Below are 21,948 nucleotides of genomic sequence, written 5' to 3' on the forward strand. Positions count from 1 at the left end.
CGAGAGACTTCAACAGTTTTTCGTCGCGAATGAGATAACGAATGAGGATAAAAAACGGGCAACACTTCTAAACACATTAAACGAAGAATGTTACGTTTTGTTACGAAATTTGTGCGTGCCAAAAACGCCGCCGGAGCTGAAGTTTGAAGAGTTAGACAAGTTGTTATAAAAGCGTTCGTATTTTTCGGAAAGATCAAAATTTTACAAAGCAAAAAAGGAGCCAAGTGAAAAAGTGTGTGATTGGGCGGCTCGCGTAAAAAATTTAGCAAGTTTTTGTAGTTTGATGCCTCTATCATTCTCGACCAATTAATGAGGGATATATTCACGGTTGGCTTAAATGATGTGCGTTTTAGTGACCGCTTATTTGAGGAAAATCCTCAAAGTAGCAAGTGCACCTTCCAGTTTATGCATTGGCAAAGGAATCTGCATTTTTTGACCACGAAAAACGCGCGTCGAAAGATACATCCACACAAATCAAGAGAGAAACAGAAGAGCTGTTTTATAACAATCAAAAACCAGGTATTTTTCGTCGGAGCAGGAGTAAGTCAAATTCAAGGACCCCCCAAAAGGAACTAAGATCTAAAACATCAAGTTTCCATTCTTGTTCAGTTTGTGGCCGTTCCAACCACAAATCGTCCGAGTGTGCCTACCGCAATTGTTTTTGTCATAAATGCGGAGTAAAAGGACATTTAGCACCCTTGTGTAAGCAGAATAACGTGGGTCAAAATTTTCTAAAAGACAACGTGCTTGAAGATTTGGACGATAGCGACGATCCGTGCTTCATTATCAGTGATAAACCCTTGCTCGGTCCCACGAACATCACCCAGACGTCCGTACAAAATGTGTTTCACAAGAAAACAGAAAATGTCGATAGCAGTTCAATAAGTAACGAAAAACCTATTTTAATTAAAACATTTTCAAAAATATCCGTTAATCAGTAATGATTTGCGTTTGAAAGATTATGTCGGTGTATCTTTTCAACCATTGGGTTTTGTAAACTTAAAAATAACATATGATTGTCAAAATTACAACCTAAAAACATATGTAATTAAGAACGGCGGGCCACCCTTATTAGGTCGCAATATTCTGAAAATGCTAAATATCGGGTTTTGTAAATCAGTCAATAGCAATACCAGTTTATTATATGTAAATTCGAACGCCAAGTTGCAAAATTTATTAAAAAAATTCGAACCAATATTCAGCAGTACGCTAGGTACATTCAATAAGTTCAAGGTCACGCTAAAATTAAAAGAAAACGCCACCCCAACATTTTTTAAGCCTCGGCCGGTTCCAATAGCATTAAAACCGAAAATTGACCAAGAACTGGACCGGCTAGTCAAAAACAAGGTGCTAGTGCCCACAGAATTTTCAAAGTGGGCAACACCTATCGTCCCAATATTAAAAAAAAAAACGGCGGTATAAGGATCTGCGGCGATTTTAACGTGACCTTGAACCCCCAATTGGAATTTCAACAGTTTCCTCTTCCAAGAATTGAATACTTATTTAGCCACCTAGAGGGGGGAATGAAATTTTCAAAAATCGATCTTTCAGAAGCGTATCAGCAAATTTTACTCGACGATCAGTCCAGAGAGTTGGTTACCATCTCCACACATAAGGGGTTGTTTTCTTATCAAAGATTGCCTTTCGGCATACACTGCGCGCCCTCCATCTTCCAAATAATCATGGAGCAATTATTTAATATTCCTGGCGTTATATCATTCCTAGATGACATTCTGGTGACAGGGAGAAACGATCTTGAGCATTTGGAGCGATTAGAACGTCTTTCAAAAATTATCTTAATGTGGCTTCCAGTTAAAAAAAGAAAAATGTAGTTTCATGCAAGAATCTTTGACTTACATGGGTCATTTAATTGACAGGTTCGGCTTGCACAAAACCGATGAGAGGGTCGAAGCAGTGGTCAAAACCAAGGTACCTTCCAATATCACAGAACTTAAGTCATTTCTCGGGGGCGTCAATTATTACGTTAAATTCTTACCGAACGCGTCGTCCATCCTTTATCCTTTATACAGCTTATTAAAAAAAACATCCATTGGGAATGGACACCGGCTTGCCCAAATAGCTTCGATAAAATCAAGGATGTGTTAGTATCTCCATTTCTGCTGGCCCACTTTGACCCAAAATTACCAATCAAATTATTGGTAGATGCTAGCAGTATAGGTCTAGGGGCAATAATTAGTCATACCTACACAGACGGAACTGAGCGACCCATCGCGTTCGCTTCAAGGTTGTTAAATAAAAACGAATTCTCCTATTCCCAATTCGAAAAAGAGGCGCTAGCAATAATATTCGGGGTCAAAAGGTTCTTCCAATACCTTTACGGCATCAAGTTCACACTGTACACAGACCATAAGCCTCTTTTGGCAATACTGGGCGACAAAAAAGGGTTGCCAGTTTTTGCAGCCAACCGCCTACAAAGATGGGCATACATTCTATCTTCATTCCGTTTCGAAATTAAGTATGTCAATACCAAACAAAACTACTCAGATTTCCTATCTCGGTTAGGGGGAAACACTAAAAATATGTTTCACCATGCCAGCAATCCGTTACTATTCGACTCGGGGAAACAAGATCAAATTTCATATTTAAATTACATCGAAAATTCCCAGTTAATTTCAAAAAGATTAAAGAACAAACGTCAAAAGATGTCGTTTTGAGCAAAATTCTATTTTATTCTTCTATTTATTTTCTTAAAAAACATGAAATTTCTGTAGAACATGGTTGTTTAATGTCGGGTTACCGTCTAATTGTGCCTCCAGTCTTCTATGACAATATTTTGGGGGAATTACATTTAACTCATACCGGAATCGTTAAAATGAAAGCCTTGGCGCGTTCGTATGTTTGGTGGCCAAAAATCGACGATTCTATCGAGAAAATCGCGCGTTCATGCAAAACATGTGCACTTTATTCGGAAAACTCCGCGAAACCTTCTTTAATTATGTGGGATACTCCTAAAGAACCATGGACTCGTGTTCACGTTGACTTTTTCGGACCATTTTTAAATAAAACATTTTTAGTAATCGAAGGTGCCACTTCAAAATGGCTAGAATGTTTCATAGTCTCAGACATGTCTTCTGCACAAACCATAAAAATGTTCAGAGCTCTATTTGCTCGTTTTGGTCTCCCAAAAGAAGTTTCCACCGATAACGGTCAGACTTTTATGTCCGAGGAATTCCAAAATTTTTTGGCAAGTTTGGGGATCATTCACAAAGCGGGTGCTCCATATCATCCGGAAACGAACGGGCTGGCCGAATCAGGCGTCAAAATTGCAAAAAGAGCGTTACGCAAAGGATATGGGGATGGGGCGCAATACACCGCACACTACGACCCAAGAATGTCCAGCAAAAATGCTTTTTGGTCGCTTTTTACGCACTAGATTTGATTTAATTTTACCTTCGACCGAAAATATTGTAAAAGAAAAACAAAACAAAATAGAACTTAAGCGCAAAAACAAAGGGGAACTGTCATTTTCAATTGGGGAGAAAGTATAGACCCGGGACTACCGTCCAAACACGTATAAAAGCAGGTGGTGTCAAGGGGTAGTTCGAGGTATACTTGGCCGAAGAACTTACGTGGTTGAGTTGGTCGGTGGAGTCACATGGAAAAGACATTCAAGTCAGTTAAAAAAGTATCATTGTAACGACAAGTCTTGCCCCAGCAAGGAAAACTTCATGACAGCCCCAAATAAAAAAAACTCCTCGATGACTCCACCTTCCAACGTAACAAGAAACAGATCAAGTAATACTGTAACGTCAGTTAGGTCTAGCGATAGCGAAACATCGGACTCAGAAAGTGAAGACGTTATTTCACCCAGTGAAAACAACCCCAGCGTCAATGAAGTCCCAAGTGACCACGGTGCGCGTGTGCTTCGTAGACGTAGTAAGATTAACCCTCCAGATCGTTTACAAGTCGCCCAGTAAACGTGACACTCATATCTAAATGCAAGTGTACATAAACACCACTAGAGTTAAGTTAGTTTCAGTTTATTATAGGGGGAAGGTGTTCTATATGCGAGTTTTTTTTGTAAACCTTGATGCGGTACGTTTTTCTAGGGCGATCCACGGCAGTTACCTGCCGGGCCGCGTATTGTACGGAGTTGTGAGTAAACGGTTGCATTGTCGTGGTCAAGTTTCATTTCACGTTAAATGAATACATAACAATAAGAAATGCGAAGAACAGCTGGACAACTCGCAATTTGGCTTTAGAGGAAGAATGGGGACAAGAGAAGCGTTGTTTGCAATGACAGTACTTCTCCAGAAGAGTCGAGAATACAGCAAAAGTATATATATGTGTTTTATAGATTACCAAAAAGCGTTCGATAAGGTGCAACATATGAAATTAATAAATGAACTGAAAAACATCGAGGTAGACCAAAATGATATAAACATAATTAAAAGCATATATTGGCACCAGACAGCCACAGTAATAGTCAACAACTTGGAGACGGATGAGGTACGAATCCAGCGAGGCGTTAGACAGGGATGTGTACTCGCACCGGCACTCTTTAATTTATACTCTCAGGTAATCTTTCAAAAGGCTCTTTCGGACAGAGAAGAAGGAGTTAGGATTGGAGGAGAAATTATCAACAATATACGATTTGCGCACGATACGGTAGTCCTGGCTGAGTCTCTCGAAAACCTACAATTGCTGGTGTATAGAGTTTACAACGAAAGTCGTGCAATGGGGCTCACAATTAACATAGAAAAAACTAAATTTATGGTTGTCTCAAAGAACCCGGCCAGGCAACATCAGTTATACATAGAAGAACGAGCTGTTGAACAAGTCGAAAAATACAAATATTTGGGAGCGTACATCACCTCTGGCCTAGATCAAGATCAAAAAATAAAGGTCAGAATCGAAATAGCAAGACAATCGTTTCTTGGTTTCTTGTGTCTCAGTTTGCGATTGAGGTTCGTCGAATGCTATATATGGTCACAATTTTTATATGGGGTAGAAACCTGGACACTAAAAGCACAGATCATCAAAAAACTAGAAGCCTGCGAGATGTGGCTTTATAGAAGGATACTAAAAATTCCCTGGACGGATAGAATTTCAAACGAAGAGGTCTTACGAAGAACTGGCCGCGGTAGAAAATTAATAACTTTAATAAAAAGAGGCAAAACCGCATATCTGGGGCACATCTTAAGAAATGATAAATACCGTCTACTACAAACTATTATGCAGGGAAGACTAGATGGAAGAAGGGGTATCGGAAGAAAAAAGAAATCCTGGCTAAGAAATGTCAAGGACTGGACAGGGTTGAATGTGGGGGAATTGTTTCATGTTGCGAGGGATAGAGAAGCGTTTGGAGTAGTGGTCGCCAACCTCCAATTAAAGGGAGAAGGCACTGGAAGAAGAAGAATTCAAGGAATTAGAAACAGATTTCGTTAACTTATGTAGCGGGATAGTGATCAAATCAAATCTTAAATTATAAGAGTGGTTTTTACTGGTGGATGGCAAATTTGTTTTTATGATGAATTTCTATTACAGTAAAATCAATAAACGTGCATGGCAAGGGCATAATTCCGTGTCTCAGAAAGAGGGGCCTGCAGTGGGCACGATAATGCACACCACACATAACCCTAACTGCTCTCTTTTGCAATCTAAAAATGGTCTGTGCTGCCGTACTGTGTCCCCATAAGGGAATTGCATAAGAAATTTTTGAATGAAGGAGTGCAAAATAACAAATTTTCAGGGTGTCAAAGTTTATGTAGGATCGAAGCATTCGTATCAAAAATATTAAACTAGATATAGTTCTAGAGAGTTTATCGATATGTTGTGACCACGATAATTTGTCATCCAAACTGAGACCCAAAAGCTTTACAGTTTCCCTCTGCTAACCTCGAATTGGTAGGTATTTTTAACGTTTGGGTTTTATCTTTGTTTAAAAGAAGATTATTGACACTAAAGCATTTTTTAACTAAATCTAAAACGTTCTTTAAAGTAATAGTAAATAATAAGCTCGAATAACGGATTTCATAAGAAATTTCGATACATATTACTGCATGGCCCGCGAAAAATTAGATTAAAAATGAAATTAACAAACAACAATTTTATATAAGGTCGAATATTTTTAATATTTTTACTTTTTCAAATATTTCCTTTTAAACATTTATCAATCACAAATAATATGCTGTTGCCATATAAGTTCAGTTAGTGTGAGGTGGTTATGACGGAATTTGAACAAATCAAGTGCAGAGCGCTGCCTCCTTATTTATTTATCGTTTATAAATTTAATTTACTCGCATGCTTGCGTATTATGTTTACCACAGAAGAAAAAATTGATATGTTAAAAAGTTTTATATCGAACAATAAAAACTGGACCCTGGCTCTTACATATTATATAACAAAAATTCCATTAACGTGGAGCTCACAAAAAAAAAACGTAGACAGGATTTACACCAACTTAATATTTTGTTGCATTTTGCAGACACCTCTAAAGATTCAACCCGAAATGCGTCTTTAGGTCTAGATGTCAAAAGAACAACGGTTCAAACGAACCTTCAAATAAACAACTGGAAGTCCTATAAACTCAGTAGAGAAAGTAGAGCAACGGCATTACAACAATAAGTTAGATTTTTGCAACATCTTTTCAGAAAATATATTTTCTAATATTATGTGCGCAGATGACTCCATATTTACAAGGTCAACTAAAATTTTCAATAGGAAAAATACTCATTACTGGAGCACCACAAATAATAAAAAATATATGGAAGTTACAAGATCACGTAGAACTTCTGTCAAAGTATGGTGCGCCATTTGGAGGTTCAGAATAATAGGTCCAGTATTTTTTGATCAGAATTAAAATTCCCAACGCTACTTAGAGCGTTTAAATATTATCCATCCCTTTGTTGAAAATGAAGTGCCTGAAAAAGAACGACGAAACTTAATTTGCAGCAGGATGGCGCTCCTTATCACACAACTCAAGATATTAGCACCTATTTAAATTGGGGAGAATGGTAGTTATGCCTGGCCTCCGAGCAGTTTTGACTTAGCTCCCCTAGATTTTTTTTATTGGGTACCCTTAAATATTTACTTTACAAACACAAACCGCCAACTGCCGAGAAACTTAAATGTCGGATAAGAGAAGATATCAAACGGTACTGAATCTGTTAGAACCCCTTTAAAACTACTTGTATTGCTCAAAGTGGAAGACATATTGAACAACTGTTACAACAATTATCATCCTGTGTAAGCAATTAATTTTTTATTGATCTTTCGTTAATACAATATCGCATATCATTGGTCTTATTCCGTATAGATAATGTATACATACATTTATATAATATTTGGATCTTCATAAGCGCATCGGCAAGATTATAGTCAGAACTTTAGCAGTTGTTTTGTTCAAACGCTGTCGTAGCCACCTTACACTAACTAAACTTTTATTTCAACAGCAAATTATTTGTGATAGATTTATAAAAGGAAATATTTCAAAAAGTAAAAATATTAGGCATATACAACGTCATATAAAATTGACTTAATTTTTAATGCTAAATTTACAAAATTATAAAAATAGATAGTTTCCAATAAAAAAAAATTTTTTTGGTTTTATTAATTTCATTTTTAATCTTGTTTTTCTCGTATCCTATATTAATATATATCGAAATTTCTTATGAAATCCGTTATTCGAGTCCTTTGTCTTCAACAAAACTTACCTAAGTGAAATAATAAATGTTTCCCAATGAAGAAAAAATGAAGTCATTTTTCGCATAAAAAATTAAAAACGTCAAAATCGGTGAAACTTTGGTATAGGACATTATACACAAAATATGACTAAAATTTTGTACAGATTTCAAAAATGAAGTGGTATACCAGATGGCTCCATCCCCTATGCATTCTGAGATAATGTAGTGTCAAAAGGTAAACGACACACCCTATACACAAAATACTCAAACAAAATCGCTCGTAATACAATATACTGATAATAATAATAACAATAACAATGGATTTTATTGCCCAGTAGTTTACACCAATTACAGGACAGTATGTAATAACACAATCACAATACAGATCTGGAATACAAACGCTAAAACGCAGTATATATACAAGAAATAAATTAGGCAATTAGGTGAATGTTAACCAACACTTCTGTAATATTTGTTACATATTAATGTTAATCTAGGTAAGCGTCGTTAAAAAAACACTGTACTGAATAAGTGAATTGTTATCCGAGCATAAATTGGTTCAGGGAATTCCTAAGCTGATTGTTAGGTTAGAGAAAATTAATTTGGGCAAGTACATTGAGTCAACGCTATCATGCAACACTATATTTATTTATTTATTTATTTGTTTATTTATAAACAAGTCTTTCCTACAGACAGACTCAGCTGTCCGATAAAAGGAAAGTACAAAATGACACAAAAAAAGATACTTTGTCACTAGTTTAAATTATTTTTTACCAGCTAAATCTAAGAACTAAATAGAGATAGATTTTTATTATTTGGTATACGGTCCTAAGTCCTAAGCACTGGTCAACGTCACATAGGAAAATAGCAAACAATAAGTGACCCAAATGCTACTCTTTGATTTTATCCCATTAACAACAACATACTGAGATCGCTCGCACAAGTAATTCTTAAGGAGGACGAGCAAAACTTTATCGGTGTAATGGCACATGTCTCGAATCCCTGCTCCATATTGCCACTCACTGACTGAACAATTGGTACCAAATTAGTTAAGATTGATCTTTTACGAAAAAATCCGTACTGACTCAAACAACTTGATGAAGTGGCTTAAGAGAGAGATCGGTCTGTAGTTAGCTACATTCTTCTCATCACCGGATTTCAAAAAAGGCACGACTTGGGAAATTTTTCAAAGTCCAGAATATTTAACAGTTAAGATGGATTGATTGTATAGCAAAAAGAGGGGCTCACAATGATCGGGAATGATTTTAAAAATATCTCTTCGATAAATGACCAACATTAAAACATTCATGTGATGGAATTGGTTGGTGAAGGGGTGTCAGATGATTCAAAGACACTACTAAAGAAGTTTGAGAAAAGTTCACAGATTCCAAGGTTATTTGAAGCATGTGAGGTGTTTGGGAGCATTCTCTGTGGCAAACTTTTTGTGTTTTTTTGGTTGCGAATAAACGACCAAAAATATTTTGTATCTTGCTTAATATTTTGTTCTGGTACGCTTCGTAATATTACTAATATTAATTTTAACGGTCTTGCTTAAATTCCAAAAAACTTGATAAACTATTTGTCCCCTATTTTTCCAGAATTACAAATAATCTTTTTTCGCAGCTCAAATTGATACATATTTCTAGCAATGGATGATGGAAACCCACAGGAACTAACGGACTATTATTTTCAATTACCTTCTTCTTTAGAGAATCAGTCATAACCAGGGAAAAAAAGCCAGGAAACATTTACTCAGCGGATCAGAGGCATTACTAGCCAACAAATCATTGCAATTTAGGTCTCTCGATCAAGTTAAATTCGATAAATTAAAATCTAAAAGTAAGTCGGTGTAGCTTTTATTATTTAATATTAATTCTATTTTTGAGAAAAAGTGCATATAGTTACTAAGCGATGCATGAGGCGGTACATATACAGTACAAATTAACATTTTTTTACCGCCATTAAAATTAACTCTAATAATATTTTTCGAGTTACACAATTTAGTCACAGTTTCGGCATAGTAATTCTCACGAACCGTCATCAATACCCCTCTACCATTAGTTTTTCCACTAAGAATCATTATAGTCCAAAAACATGATAGTCTGGAGGAAACAGGCCTAGGTCCTTACCAAGACTCTTATTGAAACACAGTCATACCCGACACTACATATAGATTGAAAGAGATTTAGTGTTTTTGTCCTAGGGCCTGTAGTGTTTTGTAAGTAGACTTAAAATTCGGTCATTGGAGCTATCGGATGCTAAAATATTATCTTCAAAAAATGCTTCACAGTGAAAAAAGCTGATACTAGTATCTTTCTATCTTATAAAGAACATCATTTCTTTAATCCCACAATACTTAGTACTAGACCTTTTACAAAAATCTCGTGCTTATAACATGAGGAAAGATGCTCATTGATAGACACCACTATAAAAAAAAAGAAACTTTACAAAGCGTCTTTGAACATACTCAAGAGACCGAATATGAGTTAAATAAATCATAATATCAGCTTCTCTGTCTTTCCTTTTCTTTGATATAAATGCTTTTTGAATCCAGGATTTGGAGACCTTCGACTTGGAAGACTTCAAATACAATTCGGTCAACATCACCGCTTTCAGACTGGTGGACGTGGAGCATCCGAAAGTCAAAGAAATTTTGGAGGTGATGGAAAGATTTCAGCCGATAGGACACGCGATTCTGAACCGAAGCGGTATTATCCAAGTGAGTGACGCCAAATTTCTGACGTCGTAAGGGGTAAAGGCAATTTAATTTACAGGCCGAACCTGCTTTAATGTTCGACTCGGTGTACGTTTTTGCCAAGGGACTAGCCGCCATGGACTCGGGCCATTCCATCAAGCCCACCAATTTATCTTGCGACACGGAAAAACCCTGGGACGACGGACTGTCCCTTTATAACTATTTGGACGCAGTGGTAAGGCGGTTTTTGTCCATCGTGTACGGCGTCGTATCTATTCATTTTTTTTTACGGGTCGTGGCCGTTTTTGTTGCCGCTTTATTGCCCCGTCAACAAGGTGTTTCCCGAATGCGAAATATCCCCGTATTTATGTGCTCCTCCTTAATGATGGGTAAATATTTAACTTAAAGAGTAATGGTCGTTTGTTCTTCAAGTTATGATAAAAAATGTTCCCTTTTTTTACAGTCGAGAATGTTTATTAGTGAGCCTCTTGAGATGTTTCAATTATATTTAATAACTACGCGGTTGGACTGTTTACGATTCTTCTAAATTCATTCTTCGTAGATCGTTTATAAATCAAAGTTGCTCTCATAGTGTCGGCTTCTTTAGAGCTTAATTGAAACTGACTTGTATTCTACTCTGTACTTGCTTATAATGGGTGTTTTTTTTTCGATGTATAGAAATTTAAGTTGGCATTACTGCTCAAGATGTGATTTATTCTCAGTTTGGTTTGGCAATTCATCATGAATAGACTCACGCCTGAACAACGCTTGCAAATAGTGCAATTTTATTTCGAAAATAATGATTCTGTGCGGAATACGTATCGCGCACTACGTCCATTTTATCGTCGACAAAATCGTCCATCAGAGCAATTAATTCGATTAACCATGTAACGTTTTCGCACCACGTTTACTCTTATTGATAACTCGCATCCCCAGAGACGCCGTACGGTGGGTACAGAAGAAGCTATTGCTGCTGTAGAGCGTAGCATTGAGGAAGGCCCGAAATTGATCTGTGTCCATCCACTTTATGGAAGATTTTGCGGAAGGATCTTGGTTTACGTGCTTACAAAATCCAACTCGTGCAAGAATTGAAGCCAAACGATCATCAAGTAAGGCGTAGATTCGTCGAATGGGCCTAAAACGAGATTGCCGTTGTTCCCGATCTTCATAAGCGAATTTCGTTTAGCGATGAAGCGCACTTCTGGTTGAATGGCTACGTCAACAAACAATACTGCCGCATTTGGAGCGAAGCTAATCCTCAAGTGTATGTCGAAATACCGTTACATCCAGAAAAACTGACTGTTTGGTGCGCTTTATGGGCTGGTAAAATCATTGGTCCGTACTTCTTCAAAAACGATGATGGCCAGAACGTTACAGTCAATGGTGATCGGTATAGAGCTATGATTACTAACTCTTTCATTTCTGAATTGAATAACCATGATGTCCAGGAGATGCGGTTTTAACAAGACGGCGTAACATGTCACACAGCTCGTGCCACAATCGATTTATTGAAAGACACATTTGGTGACCGCCTAATTTCACGTTTTGGACCTGTGAATTGGCCTTCAAGATCTTGTGATTTAACACCGTTAGACTACTTTCAGTGGGGCTATGTAAAGTCTTTGGTCTATGCATATAAGCCACAAACGCTTGACCATTTGGAAGACCACATTCGCCGTGTTATTGCCAAATGTTGGAAAAACTCATCGAAAATTGGACGTCCAGATTGGACTACATCCGCGCCAGCCGTAACGGCCATATGCCAGATATCATATTTTAAAAATAATTTTCGATTATACAAAGTGATTCATAAATCTGTGGGAAACCAAACTTATATTTTTAGAACTCCCTCTGTATTATTGCCTTAATAGATACTTCCTATCTACCCCATAACCCAATGTGGGTTGGTTATGATCTATACCGTGTGTTTTTAAATTTCTGACCACTTTTTCGTCAAAAATGTCAGATGTAATTGCATTATGCCAGCAATTTCATACAGTAGTCCGGGGATTACTTTTCTCAACAGAGTCGTTAATACTTTCTGTAACTCTTGCAGAAATTTTCAGAAATAGAGAAAAAATCACATTACGTTTATTATTTATTATTAAATTCTGTAGATGGGTATCAGATTATAAATGAAAATGCGTGACGTTGCGTTAAGTTGGTGAAATTTGGCATGCACTTTTATAATTAAATATTCTCATTTTTGATATAAAAACAATACCTCAAAATGACAGAAGCGCGCCATTTTGTTTTTTCTAAGTGATAAGAGGAGTCATTTTAAATGCCTTTTTAACGTTCTATTCGCATACCAATTTTGAAAATATTTGATTAGTCAGTTTTTGCAAGACAGTCAAATGAATTCTTGCAAATGTTCCGTTACTTTTTTATTACTTAACCGTAGTTTAAATTAAAATTAAATTAAAATATAAATAGTTTCATTATTTTATGAAATGTTCGAAATTAGTCTGTCAATAAACTCGTTCCAAACATTATGCATATTTTCTGGAGGAATTACACTACAGACATTTCGAACTCTGTCTTTCAAATCTTTAACTAAATTTGGGTGTGTAACAAATTTTACTTTTTAGATATCTCGAAAGGGAAAAGTCCAGGGGCGTTAGGTCTGGCAACCGAGCCCCTCTTCCAATCCACCTGTTAGGAAAAAATGCATTTACCCATTCCCTAACAGGTCTTGTACGCACTGCGGCGCACTGTTCTGCTCACAAACTATGTCTTTTTGAAATTCTTGACCCAATCTTTTAGAATACCTTTCACCTGTATATTTTGTCAGATATTGATTGTACGTCACTTATCTACGGTCATAGCAATATTAATAATAGGTATGACAGCATGCAGATAAATGAGTTTTTATTTTTAAGTAAAAACCGTTCTCCACCTTGAAGGATTGGTATTTTGGTATTGGTATTAAAGGGGGGCGCCCTCGCGGGCGTCCAAGCACTTAGGCCACCAGATGGGCCAGTTGTGCCCCCAGACCGCTCTAGAGGACGTCCAGAATGCCGCCCCTCCTATAGAAGGTCAGCAACTCCTTTAGCCCAATACCGTGCACTGAGTCCGGATAAATCACGGCCGTTCCGAAGACTCCAAATCTTGCCCATGTCAAAGCAGGGCACTCGGTGAGCATATGATACGAGGTATCCTCCCTTCCATGCACCACCTGCACTCCGGGTCGTCTCCAATGCCTAGCAGGAAAAGATGCCTCCTAAGTCTGCAATGTCCTCTGTAGGCCCCCGTTAGTGCTCTACACTCCTGGTCTGAGGGAGGGCGGGCCCATCCATCATAAGCCTCGCCTGCCTCAACGTGACATTCCTCTCCTCAGCCACTCTCCTCAGCGCCATAAGTGCAACCCTACTATCCGAGCAGAAGAATACCCGCCTGCTTCCGTGGTTGAGCCTCTCTGGCCGCCACCAATATAGCGAAAATTTCCGCCTGAAACACACCGCAGTACTGACCCAGAGGAACCGACAATCCGTTGTCTCGCAGTACGCTCCAGCTCCGGGCAAATCTCCCATTCTGGACCCGTCCGTGTACCAGACAAGTGCATCCCAGGAGCCAACTCTGCCCTCTCTCCACTCTTCCCTTGGTGGGAAGAGAAAGGTCCATTTATCAAAGTAGGTCATCTCGGAGATCATGACGGACTCGGCATGCCCATGACCCCGCGATCCCCGGGACAGCCCTCTAAAATGTCGTACGGGCTCCGATTGAAGGTTCCCTCCCTCCAGAGCCCGCAGCTCGCCAGCCTGACAGCCGTCGTGGCCGCCTCCTGGTCTTGAGGAATACACGCTTCAGTTCTTTTACTATATTGCCTTCCACTCTTTAAAATATACCTCTAGTGTTTCTTATTAAATCGCACAAAGCTCTTATACGGTCCTTCAGCTCTTCTGCACTCTTCTACAGTGTTAACTGGGGAGCGATAAACCATACTTTTAAGATGTCTCCATAAGAAAAAGTCGGAACTAGTATTAAATGTGTGATTTGAATATTCTCTTATTGCAACACTAAAGTGAGCAAGTGCAATGTCATGCATCAACCACATTCTGTTCCTAATTAAATATGTTACTTCTTCTAGAAATACTGCCAAATCCTTTTAAAAAAATCGGCAATTTATTCTTTTTGGCAGGAAAAAATATGAAATTAATTAATTTCCAACAGCCCAAACATTTAGCCAAAATGTAAATAGTATATCTTGGTCAAACAAGGGGTATTGTGCAATTTTGTCCAAAAACCAATGGCACAAATTAATACTCAAAGGAAATTTCTAGGAACTGACGCTTCGACTCGCTGAATTTAATATGGGTGCAATAGAAAATTGTGCAAAATTTTTCAAACCAAGACTAACCATACCAAGATGATTTCCAGGTTTTCTAGTACTAAGTTCGTATTTTTATCAATAGAATAAAACAGTCCGATGAGCCCGTTTTAACTGATTATCTGCCAATAAAGTATCTGTTTCAGTCAACCGTCTATGTACACCGTGTACCAAATAAAACGATCCGCTATACGATCTGGAAACTCATAGGAGATATGGAAAAGTTTCGTACAAAAGTTTCTTGCACTCTATTGAAGATTTAAAATATTATAATTTTGTTGATACAGGGTGTCCCAAAATTTATTTTAAATTGCACACCCTGCACCCTTCTTTGAATACTTGGTTAAAATAATGGTCACTTTCTTAAGAAATTCCTATTCAAATTGAGGTGATAAGTTTGTTTTACATTTTGAATGTCCCATATAAAATTGTGTTGTGACGCTACTGACCTAGGTACGGGCAACGGGGCAACGAAAATTTAAGCACATACTAAGGAGATGCTGTACTACTTAATCAGTTTGATATATGCGCCTCAGCTTATACAAATAGGTGGAGCCGTTTTGGCAAATTCAGTTAACAAAATCTCAAGATTTTTAAATATTTTTATTCAAAATATTTGTTCTAAGACAAAAAATAAGGTAAGTTTGTAATTTATCTTATATTTAAATTTTACTTACTTTTTGAGGTATTCGAGGTTTAAGAGAACACCCGTATAAATTGTTGTTGAATTGAAAGCTGTTCACATTAGGTCACTTGTTGGCAATATTAGGTATTTTTTAAATAGTACAGATGTGATACTACTTCTTTTAAAGATATAAAATTTCGAATATACCAATAAAACCTATTGCTAACAATATAGGTTTTCCATTAATGCGGGGAAATTTTGAAAAAAAATCTTCTCTATACTACGCAGTTTAACAGATTTAATAAAACTTCAGTATTCATATTTAAAGAAAAATTTAATTATCTAGCTTTACTGAAAATAGCTAATAAAAAAAAAGTTTATAGGCCACAAAACTATAACTTATTTAAAATACAACTTAAATAGAAATATGAAAAACAACAAAAACAAACAGAAATGCCAACGTTTGCTTATACCTTTATGCGTAAAAAAAAGATAGTGATGTCTTAGCCAACTACATTTTTAAATATTTGGATATTTCGTTAACATTTTTTTATAGATTTATTTATTCAAATTTGTTACTTTGGTTAGTTGAACTGAGGTGGCTTTTACTTGATTAAAATCAATTTATCAAAATAAATAAGAACTAATTGTTTCGACAACATCGTGTCTTTATCAAATGTAATATTTACAAACTACCTGCTGCTATATATACATATATATGATATGTATGATAAAGACATGGTGTTGTCATGTCAAAATATATAATTTCGTGAAAATCTGAACTTTTGGTTCTTATTTATTTTGGTCATTTAATCAATAAACTAAAATTACTTATTTTTGTTATCAGCTATTTTCAATCAAGGTAGATAAAAAGCTATTTTTTTTTAAATTTATTCTAAAGTTTTATTAAATCTGTATTATTAGTATATTTGAAGTATTATGTCTTTAAGAAGTAGTATCATGTCTTTGCTATTTAAAAAATACCTAATATTGCCAACAAGCGACCTAATGTTGACTTTAAATTCAACATGAATTTACATTTTTTATCCTGAAAATGATATCTGAATTAAAATATAGGGTGTTCCATTTGAAAATCTTGAGATTTTGTTAATTGAATTCGCCAAAACAGCACCACCTATTTGGGACACCGTGTACAACTAAGCGGGTCTGTCAAACTGATTAAGTAGTGCATCATCTCCTTAGTCTGTGGCAAAATTTTCGTTGTAATACCTGGATCAGTAGCGTTACAACACAATTTTATATGGGGCAATCAAAATATGAGGAAAAAACACATAACCTCAATTTCATAAACTAAGCAAAAATGCGAATTTGAATTTCTCCACAAAGTAGCCTTTATTTTAAGAAAGGCTTCAAAAAGTGTTGAAATATATAGGGTGTTCAATTGAAAATAACAATGTTGATGTCGGGGGACACTTTTGGGACACCCTGTATTAACAAAATTATAGTATTTTAAATCTTCAGCAGAGTGGATCGTTTTATTTGACACACGGTGTCAAAGTTTACCTTACGTGTTGCATATTATACTTTTTCTACGACCGTTAATTTTTGGGTACAGCGTCAGAATTGACAAACATCAAAATTCACGGCGTGGGAAATATCAACGAAAGCATCCGATTGCTTCCAACCTGTGCGGTAAAATCCCGTAAATGTCCGAAATGGCTCGGATCCGTGGGAAACGAAACTGACGTGGTAAACTGACGCTTCCCGAACGCTAGATCGGTGTGTAATTAGGCATTTTATAGACGGCAGCAGAAAAACTTTTTATCTCATTCGTTTATTAAGCACTCGTTCCGTGTCAAATATACTCGTGACTTAAATGCCATTTACCGCACTTGTTGCATAATATACTACTATTTCTGAGAACATTCAATTAGAAAACATCCTATATAGTATAAATAGGGTGGTTTCCGTTTATAAGTGTCCCACTTGGCCCGCCCAATACGGTTGATTTGCGTATGTTCCCGTGAACGTGATCGAGAATCGTGATCCGCCTCGTTCGGATATCCATGCAATAATTATGTTTTCGGGACGTTTCTTTCTCTAAATTGATTTATCACTTCCCCCCGTTCGCCCCCGCCCGCACCGCAAACCCCGAAATTAAACGCATTAATATTACAGTCACGATCGGAGTGAGCCGTGGCGAACCCCCCCGAATATAAATTCAAACTCATCGCCGTGCAAATCGCCCCCAATAAAAATAATGATTAACTGCCCGGTCGACAAACAACCCCTCGATGGGGTGTTTACGACTCTATATAACGGAAGCGTGCGGCGTAGATTAAGGGCGGTTAGAGCGTTCCGCGTAAACACTCGTTCCTAATTACACTCCTAACTTTTTTTCGCCCCAACCCCGCGCTTCGAACAGGTTGTTGTGCCCGAAATTGAATACCTGGAAATACGCGGTCGGGTGGAGCGGGGGGACAGATACTTGTGCGACATTAAGCCGGCTTCACACGTTCGGGCGTTGCCGAGGGGACAATCGCCTATGTAATCTAGTATAGTATAATACGGCCAAAAATATAGTGCAATTATGGCTTTAACGTTTTAAGCATTTTAGAGTACCTTAACCGCAGACCTCAGGACTGCTGAAACTGTTTCAGTGAAGGAACCAACAGGATGATTGGCGAAACGTCAGCAATTTCGACTCAGCAAAAACCGATGTGGGAGGAATCCAGAAGTTGTGTAAAAACTAAATACAGATATCTTGGATTCAGTATCACCACGTTTCCAGTTTATTGGTGTCCCAGTTTGTACATTCAATGCAGATAATTTTACAGTCTTGCAGTATTTCCAATTATTTTTTGATATTGAATTGATAAACTTATTTGTCACGGAATCTAATTGCTATGCAGAACAACAACCACGACGATCGTCTGATGTTTTATTGCCTATAAAAATAGAATAAATGCAAATTTTTTATGTATAAATATAGTTCAAGGAATACTAACAAAGCCAGAAGAAAGAATGTACTGGACAACTAAAGACATTTTTGCTACCAAAGGGTGTTTTTTTTCGATGTATAGAATTTTAAGTTGGCATTACTATTCAAGATGGCGAAAGATTTGACAGCTGTCAAGTAATTTATTCTCAGTTTGGTTTGGCAATTCATCATGAATAGACTCACGCCTGAACAACGCTTGCAAATAGTGCAATTTTATTTCGAAAATAATGGTTCTGCGCGGAATACGTATCGCGTACTACGTCCATTTTATCGTCGACAAATTTCTCCATCAGAGCAGTTAATTCGATTAACCATGGAACGTTTTCGCACCACGTTTACTCTTATTGATAACTCGCATCCCCAAGACGTCGTACGGTGCGTACAGAAGTAGCTATTGTTGCTGTAGAGCGTAGCATTGAGGAAGACCCGAATGAGTCCATCCGCCATCGAGCACAAGAATTGGATCTGTGTCCATCCACTTTATGGAAGATTTTGCGGAAGGATCTTGGTTTACGTGCTTACAAAATCCAACTCGTGCAAGAATTGAAGCCAAACGATCATCAAATAAGGCGTAGATTCGTCGAATGTGCCCAAAACGAGATTGCCGTTGTTCCCGATTTTCATAAGCGAATTTTGTTTAACGATGAAGCGCACTTCTGGTTGAATGGCTACGTCAACAAACAAAACAGTCGCATTTGGAGCGAAGCTAATTCTCAAGTGTATGTCGAAACACCGTTACATCCTGAAAAACTGACTGTTTGGTGCGCTTTATGGGCTGGTGGAATCATTGGTCCGTACTTCCTCAAAAACGATGATGGCCAGAACGTTACATGATTACTAACTCTTTCATTCCTGAATTGAATAACCATGATGTCCAGGAGATGTGGTTTCAACAACACGGCGCAACATGTCACACAGCTCGTGCCACAATCGATTTATTGAAAGACACGTTTGGTGACCTCCTAATTTCACTTTTTGGACCTGTGAATTGGCCTCCAAGATCTTGTGATTTAACACCGTTAGACTACTTTCAGTGGGGCTATGTAAAGCCTTTGGTCTATGCATATAAGCCACAAACGCTTGATCATTTGGAGGACAACATTCGCCGTGTTATTGCCGATATACGGCCACAAATGTTGGAAAAAGTCATCGAAAATTGGACGTCCAGATTGGACTACATCCGCGTCAGCCGTGGCGGTCATGTGCCAGAAATCATATTTAAAATGTAATGCCGCAAGATTATCTTTCGGATAAATAAAATTCATGTCAATCGAATAATCCATAGTTGTTTGATTGCAACTTAAAGTTCTATACATCGAAAAAAAACACCCCTTACAACATTTCCAAAACTAATGTCTTTACGTCGATATTCATAAATAAAAAAAATTCTAAATCGATCTTGTTTTGGGATAAAAAACTACATGCTCCGCGAATCTAAAAGACTGTATTTGTATTCGTTTATTATTTATACTGGAAAAGGAACTATAATGTCCCAAAAATATAAAGACATGCCTATGACTTCACAGGTCGTATTGTCGTTAGCAGATTCTCTACTAGATGTGGGATGTTGTGTAACGACAGACAATTATTACACGTTCCTACAACTAGTAGATTTCCTTGGATCCAAAACGACTGATTTTTTTGGTACTCTGCGGTACAACAGAAAAGATTTACCACGACAGCTTGTAACTTCAAAAACTAAAAAAGGAGAATCTATAGCACTCCAAAGAAAAAAAGTCATGGTAATGAAGTGGCATGACAAGAAAGAAATTTTTCTCTTGTCCACAATTCACAATCTCGAAAATGTCCTAACTGCGAAGAAAGATAAAGAAGGAAACCTAATAAAGAAACCTAAATAAGTCGTGTTCTACAATACTACCATGGGAGGCGTCGATAGATTAGATCAACACTTACATGACTATCAACTAACTAAAAAGCCTCCGGAAAAAATATTATATTTTGCTATTTTCAACTATTTTATTTTGTTCCATAAGAATGGAGGAGCGCTGAATAATTTGGAATACAGAACAAAGCTGATGTTCAAAAAAGACCTCACGGGCAAAAAAATCAGGAAAAAAGCAAGATATTGGGGAAGTGAGTGTTACGTGGTGCTCTGCGTAGTACCTTGTTTTATAATTTACCATACACAATTAAAATATTATTTTAGCATTTGAAAAAACATAAATAATTTTTATATACCTAAATTGATAAAAAAATGTGCATTTAGGATTTTAGCATTGATGCTGCGGAGTATTCTCGAATAAGTAGAAGCGTTTATTTTAACATCAGGTGATATGTATCGTTCCTAAGATCTTAATCTAGACTGCAATATTTGCGGAGGTATTTGACTGTGATCCTTCCAGTTAGTACTTGTTTTCACTGGATAGTTCAAAGTAAGTACTCTATTTATCTTAGGTATGTTTGAAAATAATCATTTTCGTCTTGTGTGCCTGTCAATTAAGAAGAGGACATGAAAAACAGGGCAGAAATTGAAGACGAAGTGGAGATGGTAAATTCATTTGTCTTCGGATGCTAAACAAATTGTTTTGAATGTATACAATGTTATAAGAACTTCAGAAGGAGCAGCAATAAAAACAGTGACATGACCAAAATACCGAAGTCAGCTGTAAGAAAAATTGTTGCAAGTCAAGAGGAGAGTGCAACACGTTGATCTAATTAGGCGTATAATCTACGACGCTTATAAGGTGTTTTAACCGTAGAAGAACTGTAGATTTTCAGTTCCAAGCAATTAATAAACGTCGTGCTAATGGAATATCAAAGAATTTCGCAATGAAGGGTGGATTATGTGGACAAAATGTGTTTCGACACAGTAAAAAAAAACATAGTGTGCTAACAATAAAACATTTTAATAAAGACTAAAAAATCGATTGGATAGCAAAACAAATCTTGAGATTACCCCCGTATCATTGTATATTTAACGCGATTGAGATGATTTGGTCTGGGTTGAAAGCGCATATAAGAAGAAAGAACACTGCACCAAAATTTACTGATAGTCCTATAAACGTAATTTGGCAACAAAATATTTATCAAGACCTATCAGTGGCGAAGTTGATCGATCATTGAACTAGTAAACGACAGTAGCGATAGTGACGAATTTTTAAGTGAAGGATACTTTATTATTATATTTAATATTTTGTATATTAATGGAGAAGTTCATTTTTGTGAAAAACTAACCAAAATTCAAAATTAAGTGGATAATTAGAATTTTTAAAAATTTCATAGCATTCTATTTAAAAAAATAAAGTTGGTTACGGTCCTGGTACAACGGGATACACTGTATACATAAAAATACAATTTTTTCTCCTCCGTATCGTGAGGTAAGGTATAGGAGGATCCGAAGTGTACATTTTACCATCAGCTTTCCCGGTAACGCAGCAAACTTTTTCATGCAATACCCGAAATCCACTTTCCCGTGTTTCAAAGAACGAAAACTTTTACGACGCAAATGTGTGTGTGTTTCGTTGCAACTTGTAATACGAGAAAAGGCATTTTTCATAAGTTCGCCGCCGAGACACTGGTTGAATTTTAAAATCGAGAAGACGCCCTCGCGTTCCACGCGAATCCCTCAAAGTAGCAATATACGACGCTCGAGATGAGGCAGACGTGGCACTAAAAAGTGGGATATTTTATTATTACGTAAGCAATTGTTCGAAACCTCTCTCACTGCGA

At 37.1% G+C, this 21,948-nt stretch overlaps 1 protein-coding gene across 1 annotated transcript in view; it reads left to right on the plus strand.

The window, feature by feature from the left end:
* LOC132707105 (glutamate receptor ionotropic, kainate 2) overlaps positions 1–21,948 on the plus strand; it is a 665,601-nt gene that overhangs the window by 518,422 nt on the left and 125,231 nt on the right. The window contains exons 6-7 of the mRNA XM_060678792.1: positions 10,201–10,365; positions 10,421–10,573. Of these exons, the coding sequence (XP_060534775.1) occupies positions 10,201–10,365; positions 10,421–10,573 (318 nt within the window). The remainder of the gene's footprint in view (positions 1–10,200; positions 10,366–10,420; positions 10,574–21,948) is intronic.

The sequence above is a fragment of the Cylas formicarius genome, unplaced genomic scaffold (assembly GCF_029955315.1).
Source record: "Cylas formicarius isolate icCylForm1 unplaced genomic scaffold, icCylForm1.1 PGA_scaffold_9__14_contigs__length_23061073, whole genome shotgun sequence".
Taxonomy (NCBI): Eukaryota; Metazoa; Arthropoda; class Insecta; order Coleoptera; family Brentidae; genus Cylas; species Cylas formicarius.